Source organism: Schistocerca nitens, chromosome 4 (assembly GCF_023898315.1).
Source record: "Schistocerca nitens isolate TAMUIC-IGC-003100 chromosome 4, iqSchNite1.1, whole genome shotgun sequence".
Lineage (NCBI taxonomy): Eukaryota > Metazoa > Arthropoda > Insecta > Orthoptera > Acrididae > Schistocerca > Schistocerca nitens.
In genome coordinates this window covers 861,635,555-861,649,319 of record NC_064617.1, presented here as the reverse complement: position 1 = coordinate 861,649,319, position 13,765 = coordinate 861,635,555, and the positions used below count along the sequence as shown (strand labels likewise).

At 39.8% G+C, this 13,765-nt stretch overlaps 1 protein-coding gene across 3 annotated transcripts in view; it reads left to right on the top strand.

The window, feature by feature from the left end:
- LOC126253320 (uncharacterized) overlaps nt 1–13,388 on the top strand; it is a 164,559-nt gene extending 151,171 nt beyond the window's left edge. For all 3 annotated transcript variants that reach the window (XM_049954573.1, XM_049954572.1, XM_049954574.1), the window contains 2 exons: nt 434–645; nt 11,216–13,388. In XM_049954573.1, coding sequence (XP_049810530.1) covers nt 434–645; nt 11,216–12,659 — 1,656 coding nt within the window. In that variant the 3' untranslated portion in view covers nt 12,660–13,388. The remainder of the gene's footprint in view (nt 1–433; nt 646–11,215) is intronic.
- Nucleotides 13,389–13,765: the final 377 nt, after the last annotated feature.

The following is a 13,765-nucleotide window of genomic DNA, read 5'->3' as shown; positions in this document are numbered from 1 at the left end:
TTCAACACTGTCTTCATCTTAATCCACAGTTCACAACCAATAAATGATGATCAAAGTCCACAGCTGCACTTGGAAATATTTACAGTTCAAAATCAAGTATTGAATTCTCTTTGTTAATCAATCTGAAGCCTTCTAGTAACTCCCATTCTGTTCTACACAGATTGTGGTATCTTTTTGGGATAATATTAAATAATCAAAATACCTCTTGTCTTTCCAAACCATGTTTTTGCGCAAGTCGTTAGCACAATTTCCCTTTTGTATTCTGAGGTAAATTTTTTGTATGTGATCATTAGAATGTTTACTTCCATCAGTGAAGCTCATTGTAAAGAAAGTGAGAGCTGACATATTCCTTGTTAATGCAATATTTTATTACAGAACAATAATGGTCTCTCTTGGAACATTTCTAAATAATTAAATTTTTTATTCTTTTTAGCACTACTTAAAAGTACATGCAGAGAAGATGTACCTTTGTGAAAAATGTCACAAGGGCTTTTCGACAGAGACTGCTCAGAGGAAGCATATGAGAACTTGTGGGATGAAATTCACATGTTCATGCAATTTCTCTTATGAATCATATGAGGCACTGCTGACACATGCCAAACGCCATCGACATACATTCGATGAAAAATTCAGGTTTTATGGGAAGTTAGTATCAGTTAAATATACTTTCTTTCATTTAAAAATTAAAGCTCGTAACTGATGCGTAAATGTAAAAAAATATATAAAATGCCTATGATAGATTCAGGTAAAACTGGCTGAGAGAAGTGTTTATTCTGTTTATCTATTTCTTTGACTGTGTAAAGTTGGTTCTTGAGAATTCTGAAAATGATTCAGCATCATATTTTCACATTGCTGTCGGTCTTGTCATGTATTACATTTTAAGCTAGTATTATCTTAGCTATGTCTAGTATTTTTAAGTATTGTGTTATATTAATGATCCTATATTATTATGTTTTTTTATGTTACACAAAAATTTGATAGGACAGCAAAAAATTATCCTTTTAACCAGACATAAATTTAAACCAAAAAATTTGCTATGGTATAAGGACCTCCGGATGAGCTGTAGAGCATATCAACTCAGTTTATGGAATTTTTGTTATGCTGTTTGTGTACCCATTGTCTTCCTTGCTCTGGGAACTGACTTAACCATCTGGTTATAGGAGAAACCATCTGTTTAACATTGACTTCTAGCCATTTGTAATTTTCTTTCAAAAGTTATTATCAGTACTGAAAGAAGCAATAAATTGACAAAATGAAATTCAAGAACTGATTTTAGATTGAAACCCAGCATGTGGAATTTAGTCTGACCCTTACTGTCTTAACCACCAAAAACTGCTAAGCTGATTTTGATGGAATTTTCACTGATATCAAGTATCACATACACTTTGTTTTAACCTGGTTGGATTGTGGGAAAAAGCATTGAAATTATAGTAACCGATGATATTTCCACTATATAAATGCCTATGGCCCATATGAGGATGTTTTTCAAACACCAGTTTCTATATTTGTTCAAATTGACATCTTTTCATGGATTATATTAATCTGTTGGTCTGGTTAACTTACATAATATTCACCAGTCAGTGTTCTACTCCTTACAGGATTGAATAGACCATTTTGCACAGGCCATAATCATTCTGGAAGATGTAACTGACTCCCACTCACTCCTTGCATGATTGTTGCTTAGTTTTTGGTGTGAAGTGACGGACCCTGTACATTATAACGGATTGGCACATGAAGTCAGTTATAATGTTTTTCATTAACCCACATATTCTATGTAAATTGATGGTGGAGGGGGAAGGAGAGAGAGAGAGAGAGAGAGAGAGAGAGAGAGAGAGGAAAGGGAAGAAATTATTGATGTCAGGTGCATCGGGACTATATGTGGAATCAGTGGCGATGAGTGAAAATGTGTCCCAGACCAGAATTTGAATCTGAGATTTCCCGCTTACTAGGCAGTAGCATGAACCACTGTGACGTTCAGACAGGTACAAAAGAACAGACGCCACATCTTCATATAGTCCAAACATTCGTTTTTACATTTGTTCAGTGCTCAACAAATGCCACACACATCTCACAAAAGGCTTTTTCATAATTAATTCTTTGTATGAAAAGTACTGTATTCTATCTTCTAATAATGCTTGTGGGGTATCCTGTTTCAAACACCTTTCATTATAGATCACCCAATACCATATTGGGCACGTTATTGTCTTTATATGTGCTTGAGGTTTTGAAAGCACTTCATGTTAATAATTTTAAAGAAAAATATGGCTATATTAAATTCTGTTTCCCATTTATTAACTGTTGGAAAATGATTACCATTCTCGATACAATGAATTGGCATACTCCTTAAAAACCTTCACAAACTTTGGATATTTATGACAAATTACTCACCCAAAAGCATTTTATCTGGTCATAATATTCTAACTTACCCATTTGAATAAAGCATGTGTCATGCTACTTTATAAAGATGTGTAAACAAGACTAGTTTTATACACTCCTGGAAATTGAAATAAGAACACCGTGAATTCATTGTCCCAGGAAGGGGAAACTTTATTGACACATTCCTGGGGTCAGATACATCACATGATCACACTGACAGAACCACAGGCACATAGACACAGGCAACAGAGCATGCACAATGTCGGCACTAGTACAGTGTATATCCACCTTTCGCAGCAATGCAGGCTGCTATTCTCCCATGGAGACGATCGTAGAGATGCTGGATGTAGTCCTGTGGAACGGCTTGCCATGCCATTTCCACCTGGCGCCTCAGTTGGACCAGCGTTCGTGCTGGACGTGCAGGCCGCGTGAGACGACGCTTCATCCAGTCCCAAACATGCTCAATGGGGGACAGATCCGGAGATCTTGCTGGCCAGGGTAGTTGACTTACACCTTCTAGAGCATGTTTGGTGGCACGGGATACATGCGGACGTGCATTGTCCTGTTGGAACAGCAAGTTCCCTTGCCGGTCTAGGAATGGTAGAACGATGGGTTCGATGACGGTTTGGATGTACCGTGCACTATTCAGTGTCCCCTCGACGATCACCAGTGGTGTACGGCCAGTGTAGGAGATCGCTCCCCACACCATGATGCCGGGTGTTGGCCCTGTGTGCCTTGGTCGTATGCAGTCCTGATTGTGGCGCTCACCTGCGCGGCGCCAAACACGCATACGACCATCATTGGCACCAAGGCAGAAGCGACTCTCATCGCTGAAGACGACACGTCTCCATTCGTCCCTCCATTCACGCCTGTCGCGACACCACTGGAGGCGGGCTGCACGATGTTGGGGCGTGAGCGGAAGACGGCCTAACGGTGTGCGGGACTGTAGCCCAGCTTCATGGAGACGGTTGCGAATGGTCCTCGCCGATTCCCCAGGAGCAACAGTGTCCCTAATTTGCTGGGAAGTGGCGGTGCGGTCCCCTACGGCACTGCGTAGGATCCTATGGTCTTGGCGTGCATCCGTGCGTCGCTGCGGTCCGGTCCCAGGTCGACGGGCACGTGCACCTTCCGCCGACCACTGGCGACAACATCGATGTACTGTGGAGACCTCACGCCCCACGTGTTGAGCAATTCGGCAGTACGTCCACCCGGCCTCCCGCATGCCCACTATACGCCCTCGCTCAAAGTCTGTCAACTGCACATACGGTTCACGTCCACGCTGTCACGGCATGCTACCAGTGTTAAAGACTGCGATGGAGCTCCGTATGCCACGGCAAACTGGCTGACACTGACGGCGGCGGTGCACAAATGCTGCGCAGCTAGCGCCATTCGACGGCCAACACCGCGGTTCCTGGTGTGTCCGCTGTGCCGTGCGTGTGATCATTGCTTGTACAGCCCTCTCGCAGTGTCCGGAGCAAGTATGGTGGGTCTGACACACCGGTGTCAATGTGTTCTTTTTTCCATTTCCAGGAGTGTATGAAATTGGCACTTGATTGAATTTATTTTACAATGTGTACTAATTTGACAGGAACAAAATACGGTCACTGTAAATGCCATCTTTGTGTCAAGATAATAAAATTTCACTGTACCCATATAGCTTATTTTATAATGTTCTGAAGCAAGATAATGATCAGCTATTAAAATTTGTAGGTATATTAACTACCTTAGCCTCCAAAAAAATAGACCTCAGATTTGCTGTGTAGGCTATTTTACCCTCATACCTACATTCATTGAGTCTGCCTAATGGAATTTGAGTAAAAGCTACAGCACAACAATGGGATATGATAGAAGCAGACTTATTATCCAGATGTGGCTTAGTTGATTATGTTTGCAGACCAGAAATTCCACTAACCCGTGTCGATAAAAATTGTTCTTCAAACACCACTGTTCTCAGTAAGTGCCTATTTTGGCATGACAATTTACAGAGCCAAAACTAATGCAACTTTTTATGTATGCGTATCTCAACATCATCTACTTTTCTTCTCCTTCTTCTTCTTCTTCTTCTTCTTCTTCCTGAAATGTTTCTGCTTATGCGAGTCATTCACAGAGCCTCTTCCAAGCTTCTCTTTTCTCCCACAGTGCATAATTTAGCATCTCTTCTCATTGCAGTCCTCTTCGGTTCACATCATCCTTCACCTGACCTCTCCACCGTGTTCATGGTCTTCCAATTGGTCTTCATCCAGGTTCTGTCCATTCTAGGGCTCTTCTTGGATGGAAGTCTTTCTGGTCCCATTCTTTTAATGTGGCCAAACCTTTTAAGTGTATTACTCCCCATACTTTCTTTTAGGGGTTTGGTCTGCAGGGTGTTCAGTATTGTTTCATTCCTTATCCTGACCCTTCTCGTCTTACCCAGGGTCCCTCATAGAAAATGCATCTCCATTACTTTCTTTCTCCTCACATCTTTATTTGTCCAAATCTAACATTCTGATCCATAGGTTAGAATTGACAGACAATATGACATATATGCTTTGGCAGGTATTTTCCAATTCTAATTATGTCTGATACACAATAATAAAATTTCAAACAATTTTCTACTCTCTCTGAAATTTCATCCATGATGTTTCCTTTCTTGGCTAATTTACTTCTTAGATACTTGAAAGCATCTGCTTCTTTAATAATTTTTCCATTACAACTTACATCCTTATTTTTTATTTTTCTTGATGATTTTCATTATTTCACTTTCTGCCACACTTGTTTACACACCAGCTTCTTCAGTTATTGTCTGTTAGGTATTTAGTTGTTCTTCCAGTTCTGCTCATCTTCTTCCCAAATCATCACACCATCTGCGTAGATCATAATTTTCACATCATCTGCAGTTGACCCTTGGTGAACTTTCCTTATAATTTTGTCCATGACTATATTAAAAAGCACTGGTGAGAGCGCACCATTCTGAATTTTTTGCTGTCTTTTATAACACAATTCAAGCAATTTTTATACAGGTTCCTGATTCGTAGTTGCATTCCTTTTGACAGTTCTAGTCTATTCAGATTTTGCAATATCTCTTCACTTCTAATAGTGTACTAATTCTTTTTTATATATCTGATTGCAAGTACATGTTTTCCCCAAATTCACATTTATTTTCCACTATCTGCCTGGCTGTAAATAGTGCTTCCATGTAAAAGTTCATGTTTTTCTTCTCTTAATTGTCTTATTCCTGATTTTCTGTAAAATCGTCTTTTCTTAAATCTCCATGCAGTGGCACAGTAGTGCTACCTTCTGTAATTCTCAAAGATTGCTTTCTCATAATTGCATGTGCTGCAGTACTGGTTTTACTGTTAGGTGGCTGGAGTGTGTCCTTTCATCATCATGTTCATCCTCTGCAAGCCATGTGATATTCACATTCCAATATTGCGGCACTTATCATGTTACAACTGTACCTGGAAGAACAGCAGATTTGCTACACGGTGGCACAAAGCCACTGTAATTACTTACATAAGTGTGGTAAAGACACAAGTATTCCTTCCAGATAGTGTCCTATTTCCTTCACCAGTAATGTCTTCAAGGTGACAGAACAAGTGATCAATAGGTGGCGCATATGCTGGGTTGAGTCACAGAAAATACTACTAAATGTCCAATAGGGCTTTTGTAGGGATCGCCTTGCAGTTTACAATCTCATTACCCTGTCAACCCTATGTCATGGACAGCTTCCAGCATAAATGCCAGACTGTAGCCAAAGTTTTTGATTGGGAAAAAGTTTGTGATGCTCGCTGGAGGATGGGACTGTACCATACATGACATACATCTACAGCTACATCTATGTCTACATCTACATCTGTTCTCTGCAAACTACCATGCGGTGCATGGCAGAGGGTATGTGTTAGTTAGGGTTTCTTATTGTTCCATTCACATATGGGGCATGGAAAGAATGATTGTTTGACTGCCTCTGTGGATGTGGTAATTATTATAATCTCATTCTCATGATCCCTATGTGAGCGATACATAAGGGATTGTGGTATATTCCTTGAGTCACCATTTTAAGCTGCTTCTTGAAGCTCTGTTAAAAGACTTTCTTAAGATAGTTTATGTCTATCTTCAAGAGTCTTCTAATTCAGTTTGTTCAGTATTTCTGTGAAACTCTAACATGGATTAAACAAACTGGGACCATTTGTGCTGACCTTCTCTGTATATGTCCAGTATTCCCTGTTAATCCTATTTGGCATGGGTCCTACACACTTGAGCAATGTTCTAGGATGGGTGACATGGGTGATTTGTAAGCAATCTCTTTTATAAGCTGTCAGTCACACTAAATTAGACAATTTTTAGAAGTCTAGGTTTTAAAAATACACTTGGGTCCAGCTTTATCAGACCTTTTTATTCAGGACGACGTGGTACCTCAGGGTTCAGTGTTGAGTATAACCTTATTTGCTATATTGATCAACCCCATTATTGTCAGTCGTCCACCAAGTGTCTCAGGCCCTCTTTTCGTTGATGATCTCATGATTTATTGCAGCTCTCGGTGTGTGTTTACTTGAGTGGTGACTTCAGTGTTGTCTTGACCACCTTTACTTGAGAAGCATGGACTCTTCCTCCAAAGGAATCATCTATATGAATTTCTGGCAGTGAAAGGGATTTCTCCAACTGTCCTTACATCTCACTTTTGCTGCTCTTCTTTGTCAAAATCATGACATTCTTGGGGTTAACACCTGATACAACACTATGTTGCTTCTCCCTTATATCTTACTTGGCAGCTCACTGTGTCTGTTCTCTGAATGTTCTGTACATTCTGCGTGACACCTCATCAGGAGCAGCCCTGGCAGTTCTCATTTGATTGTATCCTTCCTTAGTCCAATTGGAGCTGGACTATGGATGCAGCATGTATTCATCTGACCAATCATTCATTTTACAGTGCCATAACAGATTCAGCACTGCAGTATCTGTTTGGCTACTGGTGTGTTCCCCACCAGTGCAGCTATGAGCTTCCATATAGGACCTGCGAATTGAACACTTTTATTCTGGTGTGATGCCCTCCTCTGGAAATACACTTGATGATTTTCCTCTATGTTCAGCCATCAATGTTATGCTTCTGTTTTTGATTATTTTCTGGACTGCTAATATCAGGTATGCTCTACTTCATTTTGCCCCATGGAGTTTGCTTTTATATCGTACTTTGAAAGCTTCACCTCCCATTACATGCTATGTTCCCAAGGGATAGGAGTCGTCTATCGATACTGCCCCCCCCCCTCTCTCTCTCTCTCTCTTTCTCTCTCTCTCTCTCTCTCTCTCTCTCTCTCTCCTCTCCACCTTGGCTCTGTGTAGAGGTCTGTGCCCATATACAGCAGCTCATCATTCACTTTACATATCTGGAGCTTCATACACAGTTTGGAGAGAGCACCTTAAGTTACACTTACGGCTTCTAGGATGACCATAGCATGGGATGGACCTTTGTTATTGGTTATGTGATCTTTAGATATCACCATTTAGACCAGTGCTCGAATCATACTGTTTGCCTCTATCAGGCCACCTTGTGCATGGAATTTCTAATCTGTCATATGCTCTTATTCCATCAGAGCTATCCAGAGCTTTTGTGTGGGATGCACATACCACCACTTAGTATGAGGGTGATTTGAAAAGTTTGCGGAATCCTCTTCCTACGTAGTAATAGGTCATCCTTTATGAGGAACCATGTGATGTTGTCAGTGCTCTGGCTAGAGAACTCATGTATGGACATCTCACTATTGCTGTTCCCATGTAGTAATTTGTGAACATGCAAAAAAATCGAGATTTGAGCAGTGATGAAATACTTCATAAGAAAGGTAAGAAAGCAAAGAAAACTAATGTCAGTTTTCAGAATACACTGTGAGACTGTGCTGCTTCATATTCTACTGTTGCCAAGTCGATGAACAAATTTAAATTTGGTCAGGGCAGTGTAGATGATTATCTGTGTAGCGGTCAGCCAACATGTGTGACTACATCAGAAATTATTGCAATAGTGCATAAAATGGTCATGGACGATTGCCGACTGAAAGTGCAAAAAAAATCCTGACATTGTAGGAATAGGCATATCATCCAAACAGGGATATCACATTTTGACAGTGGAATTGTATGTGAGAAAATTACCTGCTGAATGAGTGCCTTTACTTTTAAAGCAAGCTCAGAGATGCATCAGACTGGAAATATCCAGACAATGTTTGACCATTTTCAGAGCAACCTACAAGATTTTTTGCCCCGGTTTGTGACCACAGATGAAACTTGGGTTCACAGCTATATCCCAGAGCCAAAACAACAGTAAAAGCAGTGGAAACACATTGATTCACTACCATAAAAGAAAGCAAAGACAGTCAACTGGAAAGGTCATGGCACCACTTTTCTGGGATACAAAAGGGATTCTGGTGATAGATTATCTTCCCACTGGCCAAACAGCTACGGGAAAATGCTACACTAACCTGTTGGACCAACCGCAGAAAGAGAGATGTGAAACAAGGTCAGGTTTGGCAAGGAAGAAAATAAAGACAATGTGCACCCACACACAAGTCCCATTGCCACAAGCTGAGATATGAATTTGTGCCATACCTCCCTTATTTGCCCCATTTGGGTCCATGACGCTTTCGTCTCTTGCTGTAGCTCAAAATTTTCTTTGGTGGATGGTGATTATCTTCAAACAAAGAACTGACAGCCAAAGTTGATGGGTATTTTGTGGGTCTTGAGAAATATAATTTTCAAGGTGGGATCAAGGCCTTGGAACATTGCTGGACAAAGTGTGTTTGTGCACAGTGAGACTGCATTGAAAAGAAAAAAAAATCACTGAAGTAAGTCATTTCTTTCTATTCCATTCTGAGAACTTTTCAAACTACCCTCTTACAATGGATTCAGGGATGTCTTCACTCGCTTGTAGATGCTGGAACTACTGTGTCATTCGTATGGGTTCCCAGAAATGTTGGCATGTCAGGAAATGAGGTAACCGCTGCTGCCAAGGCTATAACTGTACTTCCCAGGCCCTTTAGCTATTCTTTTGCCGTGGACGATCTTGGTGTCACTGTACATAGGAACATTCTATCTCTACGGCACAAACACTGTTTGTGTGTCTGTGGAAACAAACTCAGGGAGACTAAACACCTCTCTACAGCTTAAGGTGACTTCCTCTCATCCTTCTTATCAAGAGGTGTTAATATTAACTAGACTGAGTACTGGACGTTGTCTTTTTAGCCATTTTCATTTGTTAAGTGGGGATTCCTTATCACTGTGTTCTCACTGTAACAAACCCCCAGTGTCAGTTTTTTTAACCCTTATGCTTTAATGTGTGTTTGTCATCTGAGTTACCTTAGGTTTTGGCAGATACTGCACAAACTATAGAATGCATTCCTCTTTGTATTGCTATAGCAAAATGGCAAAGGAAATTTAATTTTCGACTGTAACTCTGGTTGTCTTAGAAACTCTTCCTAAACTGCCTCTTCTAAGAGGACGGTTCATTGTAATTGTTATTTATTCATTGTAATTTTACCCACTTACTAGTGGTGGTATGTTGTTTAGGCTGCTATGTTTTATCTGTCTTCGAGAACCTTGGAGTGCTTTCTGTAGAAAATGGCTTATTCTTAGTCAAGATCTGGACAATTATGACATCAGGTGTTTTGCGTCAATGCCCCTCCCGGCCCCCCTCCAGAAAAGCGTCTCACCTATGAGATCCATTTTAAAACAAATATATTTGTATGATGATAGCAGTGTAAAGAGTTAAAAGACCATTCAGTTGAAATAATAGATACATTATTTGGAAAACAGCTGCTGAATTGTTTACCTTATAGATAAACTAATATCAAGTACAAGGTGCTATCCAAAATTTTTGTGACTGGTGCTGCCATCTGTTGAAAACCTTACCTTTGGACTAATGGTCACCATCACCCTCGAAGTAGTTCCCATCCACACGTACACACCAGTCCCAGTGCTTCTGCCACTGGTCAAACATTTTCTGGAAGTCCTGTTCTTTGAGGGTGTTTATCACCGACAGTGATGGTTCTTGAATCCTCTCCAGAGTGTTGAACTGATGGCCTTTCAATTTGAGTTTCAGTTTTGGGAATAGCACGAAGTCACAAGGTGCCAAATCTGGTGAGTACGGTGGGTGGGGTACAACCACCATGTTGTTTTTTGCCAAAAAGGTCCTGGTGAGCAAGGGTGTGTTGTCATGATGCAGCAATCAGTTCCCTTGACGTCAAAGTTCAGGCCACCATCGCCGCACATTTTCACGGAACGTCACAGTAGTACACGGAATTCACTATTTGGTTGGGTGGGACAAATACTTTGTGCACAATTCCCTTGGTATCAAAGAAAACGATGATCATGCTCTTCACCTGTGTCGTTTTTTTGGGTCTTGGAGAGCCCAGGCTCTTCCACTGCGACGATTGTTGCTTTGTCTCTGGATCATAACTGTAAATCCATCTCTCATCACCCGTGATAACCCGTGACAAGAAGGTTGGATCGTCAGATGCATTCTGACGAAGGTCCGTGCACACTTCAACATGCTGTGCCTTCCATCGTAAAATCGCCACACACCAAACCTAGAGTATTATGGAAATCACTGTGAACACACAACGCGTCCTTCCAGCTGAATGCCACTCTGCACACTGAATCATCAGATATGCAATTCTCGCCACCTAGTGGTGCACAGATCTACTATTACTACTTTCCAGATGGCAGCACCAGTCCCAAAAATGTTGGATTCCACCTCATATATCACAAGAAATCTGACAATATTACGTAGGTTTAAATTATTAACACAAACAAAAGCTCATTTGATTTGCTTTTGCTGTTCTCATATTATGTACTAAATTTGTGCCATTTTACTTTGCAGGAGCAATGCTGTTCCCAATGAAGCAGAAGTGTCTAGTAAAGATATGCCAAGGCCTTTTGCTGTCCCTATTCATCCTCTTGCAGCAGCTACATTGAGTGAACTCTCACCACACTCAGTTGCTACCACAGTCAGTAGGGCTGTACAGACAGACAGAGTTGCAGAAGCTAAAAGAACAAGAAAAAGTGGTGTCCACCCAAAGGCATCAAAACGTAAAACCTGTGCTCAGACACAGACAGGTTCTATACCTCGCAACAGGCACCCAACCACAAGTGCAGAGACTCAAACAATAGGAGATTATATTCTGAAAAAAGCAATGAAAGCTGCTGACATTCCAGTTAGTCACAGAGGTGTTAGTGTGCCCGAATTAAAGACAGAGACTACTGCAAAGAAAAGAAGAAAGAGTATGGAAACTCAGACCACACAGCCAGTGGCTAATTCAGTATTTAGTAAATGTAATGATGTTAACATCAGTATTTCCACTAATGGGTTCAACAATAATCAGATGTATAACACTACAGAAGATTCTCTACCTGGATCAGATAATTTTACAGCACTGAATAATAGTCCCACACCTAATTTCTCTCTTTTTGATGGATCAGACTCATTTAGCTTGGATATTGATAGTCTTTCGAGCCTCTGGCAGAAAAGCTCTTCAGGCACTCAAACAAGTCCAGTTAGTACAGGCAATATTTTACTGAAAGAGGAGATGTTAAATCACAGTGTCACTCAGACTGACTGGAATAACGTACTTCTGGAGTCTAAACCTTTCACACACTCACCCAGTAATATTAATTCAAGTTCACAAACTGTGAGTGACTTAAGCACCTACTTTGAAAATCCAGTAGAAACTGGCTTTATAGAAAATGCAAATGAAACTAATCATTTCAGTAGCCCCTCTTGCAGCACAGAATTGAATGGTGTGCCAGAATTTCCTGGAGATTCAAACTATTCTGATAGTAACTTGGACAGTATCTTGACACAGACAGCAGGTCTGTTTGATGAGAATTGGTCTTGCAGCACAGAAACACAGACCGAACTTGATTTTAATAGCTGCTTTTTTAATGATGATGATACATCTTTCACACATTATTTTAATACAGAAACTCAAACCTCTGAAGATGTCGATAATCTGGGACAACTTCTTTATTCCAATACATGTACTCAAACAAATGATATTAACAAACTGTCAGAATTTGCAGACATTCAAACTCAGACTGCAGGCCCACATTTTAGCAAAGATTCTGTATTAATTTCAGCAGAAACTCAAACAGCAATTTCAGAGACTTCTAATTCACAGATTTGCCATTCATCTAAGCAACTAGTGAGCAACAAACCTGCTGCAGCTACAGTATTTAATGAGAATGATGCACAAACAAACGGAAATGAGTTTAAAGACTTTATTATTGACCTAGTTAAGCGAGATATGAATGATAAACTTTTATGAGAGTTGCTAAAAAGCTTTTAGTGATGCTGACTGTCATGGATCACTAAAAGCATTTTGATGTTCAACTTGTACTGTCTAGTCAAAGCTTAACCCTGCTTATTTAATATGTGATAAAAAGCTTTAAAAGTGACACACAGAGAAAAGACAACTATTTATGCATTTATGTAGAAAACTTGAACATATTAGCAAATACAGTGATATTTCCTTGTCTGTTGTTTCCTGTTTAAAGTCACCAAAATTATATAAAGTGCTTCAGATGTAAAAATTAATGCATATATAAAATTTAAATATCACTTACTCACAAAAGAACCTGAAGAGAGGTTCATATGAAGCTGAATTTCTTTTTAGTTGCATATTCTTTTTGTTTTCAAAATGGTATTCCAGTGAATTGCTTATCAAATAAGCTAAAGGATATTAATATGAGAAGAACAAATCAATTGTACATCTCAAACTGGATAAAAAGTCCATAAAAAGAAAATGAAAACACAATTTAATATATATGACTATTTACTGGGGGCACATGGTGCTTGCATGCGCTTACACACACACACACACACACACACACACACAGTGAGTGAGTGAGGTTAGTAATGCTTTATAAAATGGTTTGGCACATTGCACCTGGTTGAAAAAGTGAATTGTTAAATGTAAGGAAAAAATACTTCACTTCTATGTTTTTAAAATGTCTGACCTCTGTTGAATGTTGCTTACTGATCTCATAAATAAATTATTACCATAATTTGTTGTGTTATAAAGTATTATTTGATATTTGTATTAATGAATGGTAACTTATGAAACAGTACTGCTGCTGATACGTTCTTTCATACAGCATTTTGTTATATGGAAAATCAAAGAGGGGAGAGGTGTCATGTATACAGTAATAATTGTAAATCCACTGATTTGCACTAAGGGTATTGCAGATTCCCATGACATATATGTAATGTACATGATTTTAACATACCAACTTGAGGTGCATGATCTCAGACTCACTGAATGTAGTTCCACAGCACCATAGTGAGGACATCATTTATCTGGTTAGAAGTTATTAATGATTTCATTACACAACCTGCCACATTGTGTATTCTTTTATAGCTGATATTCTTTAA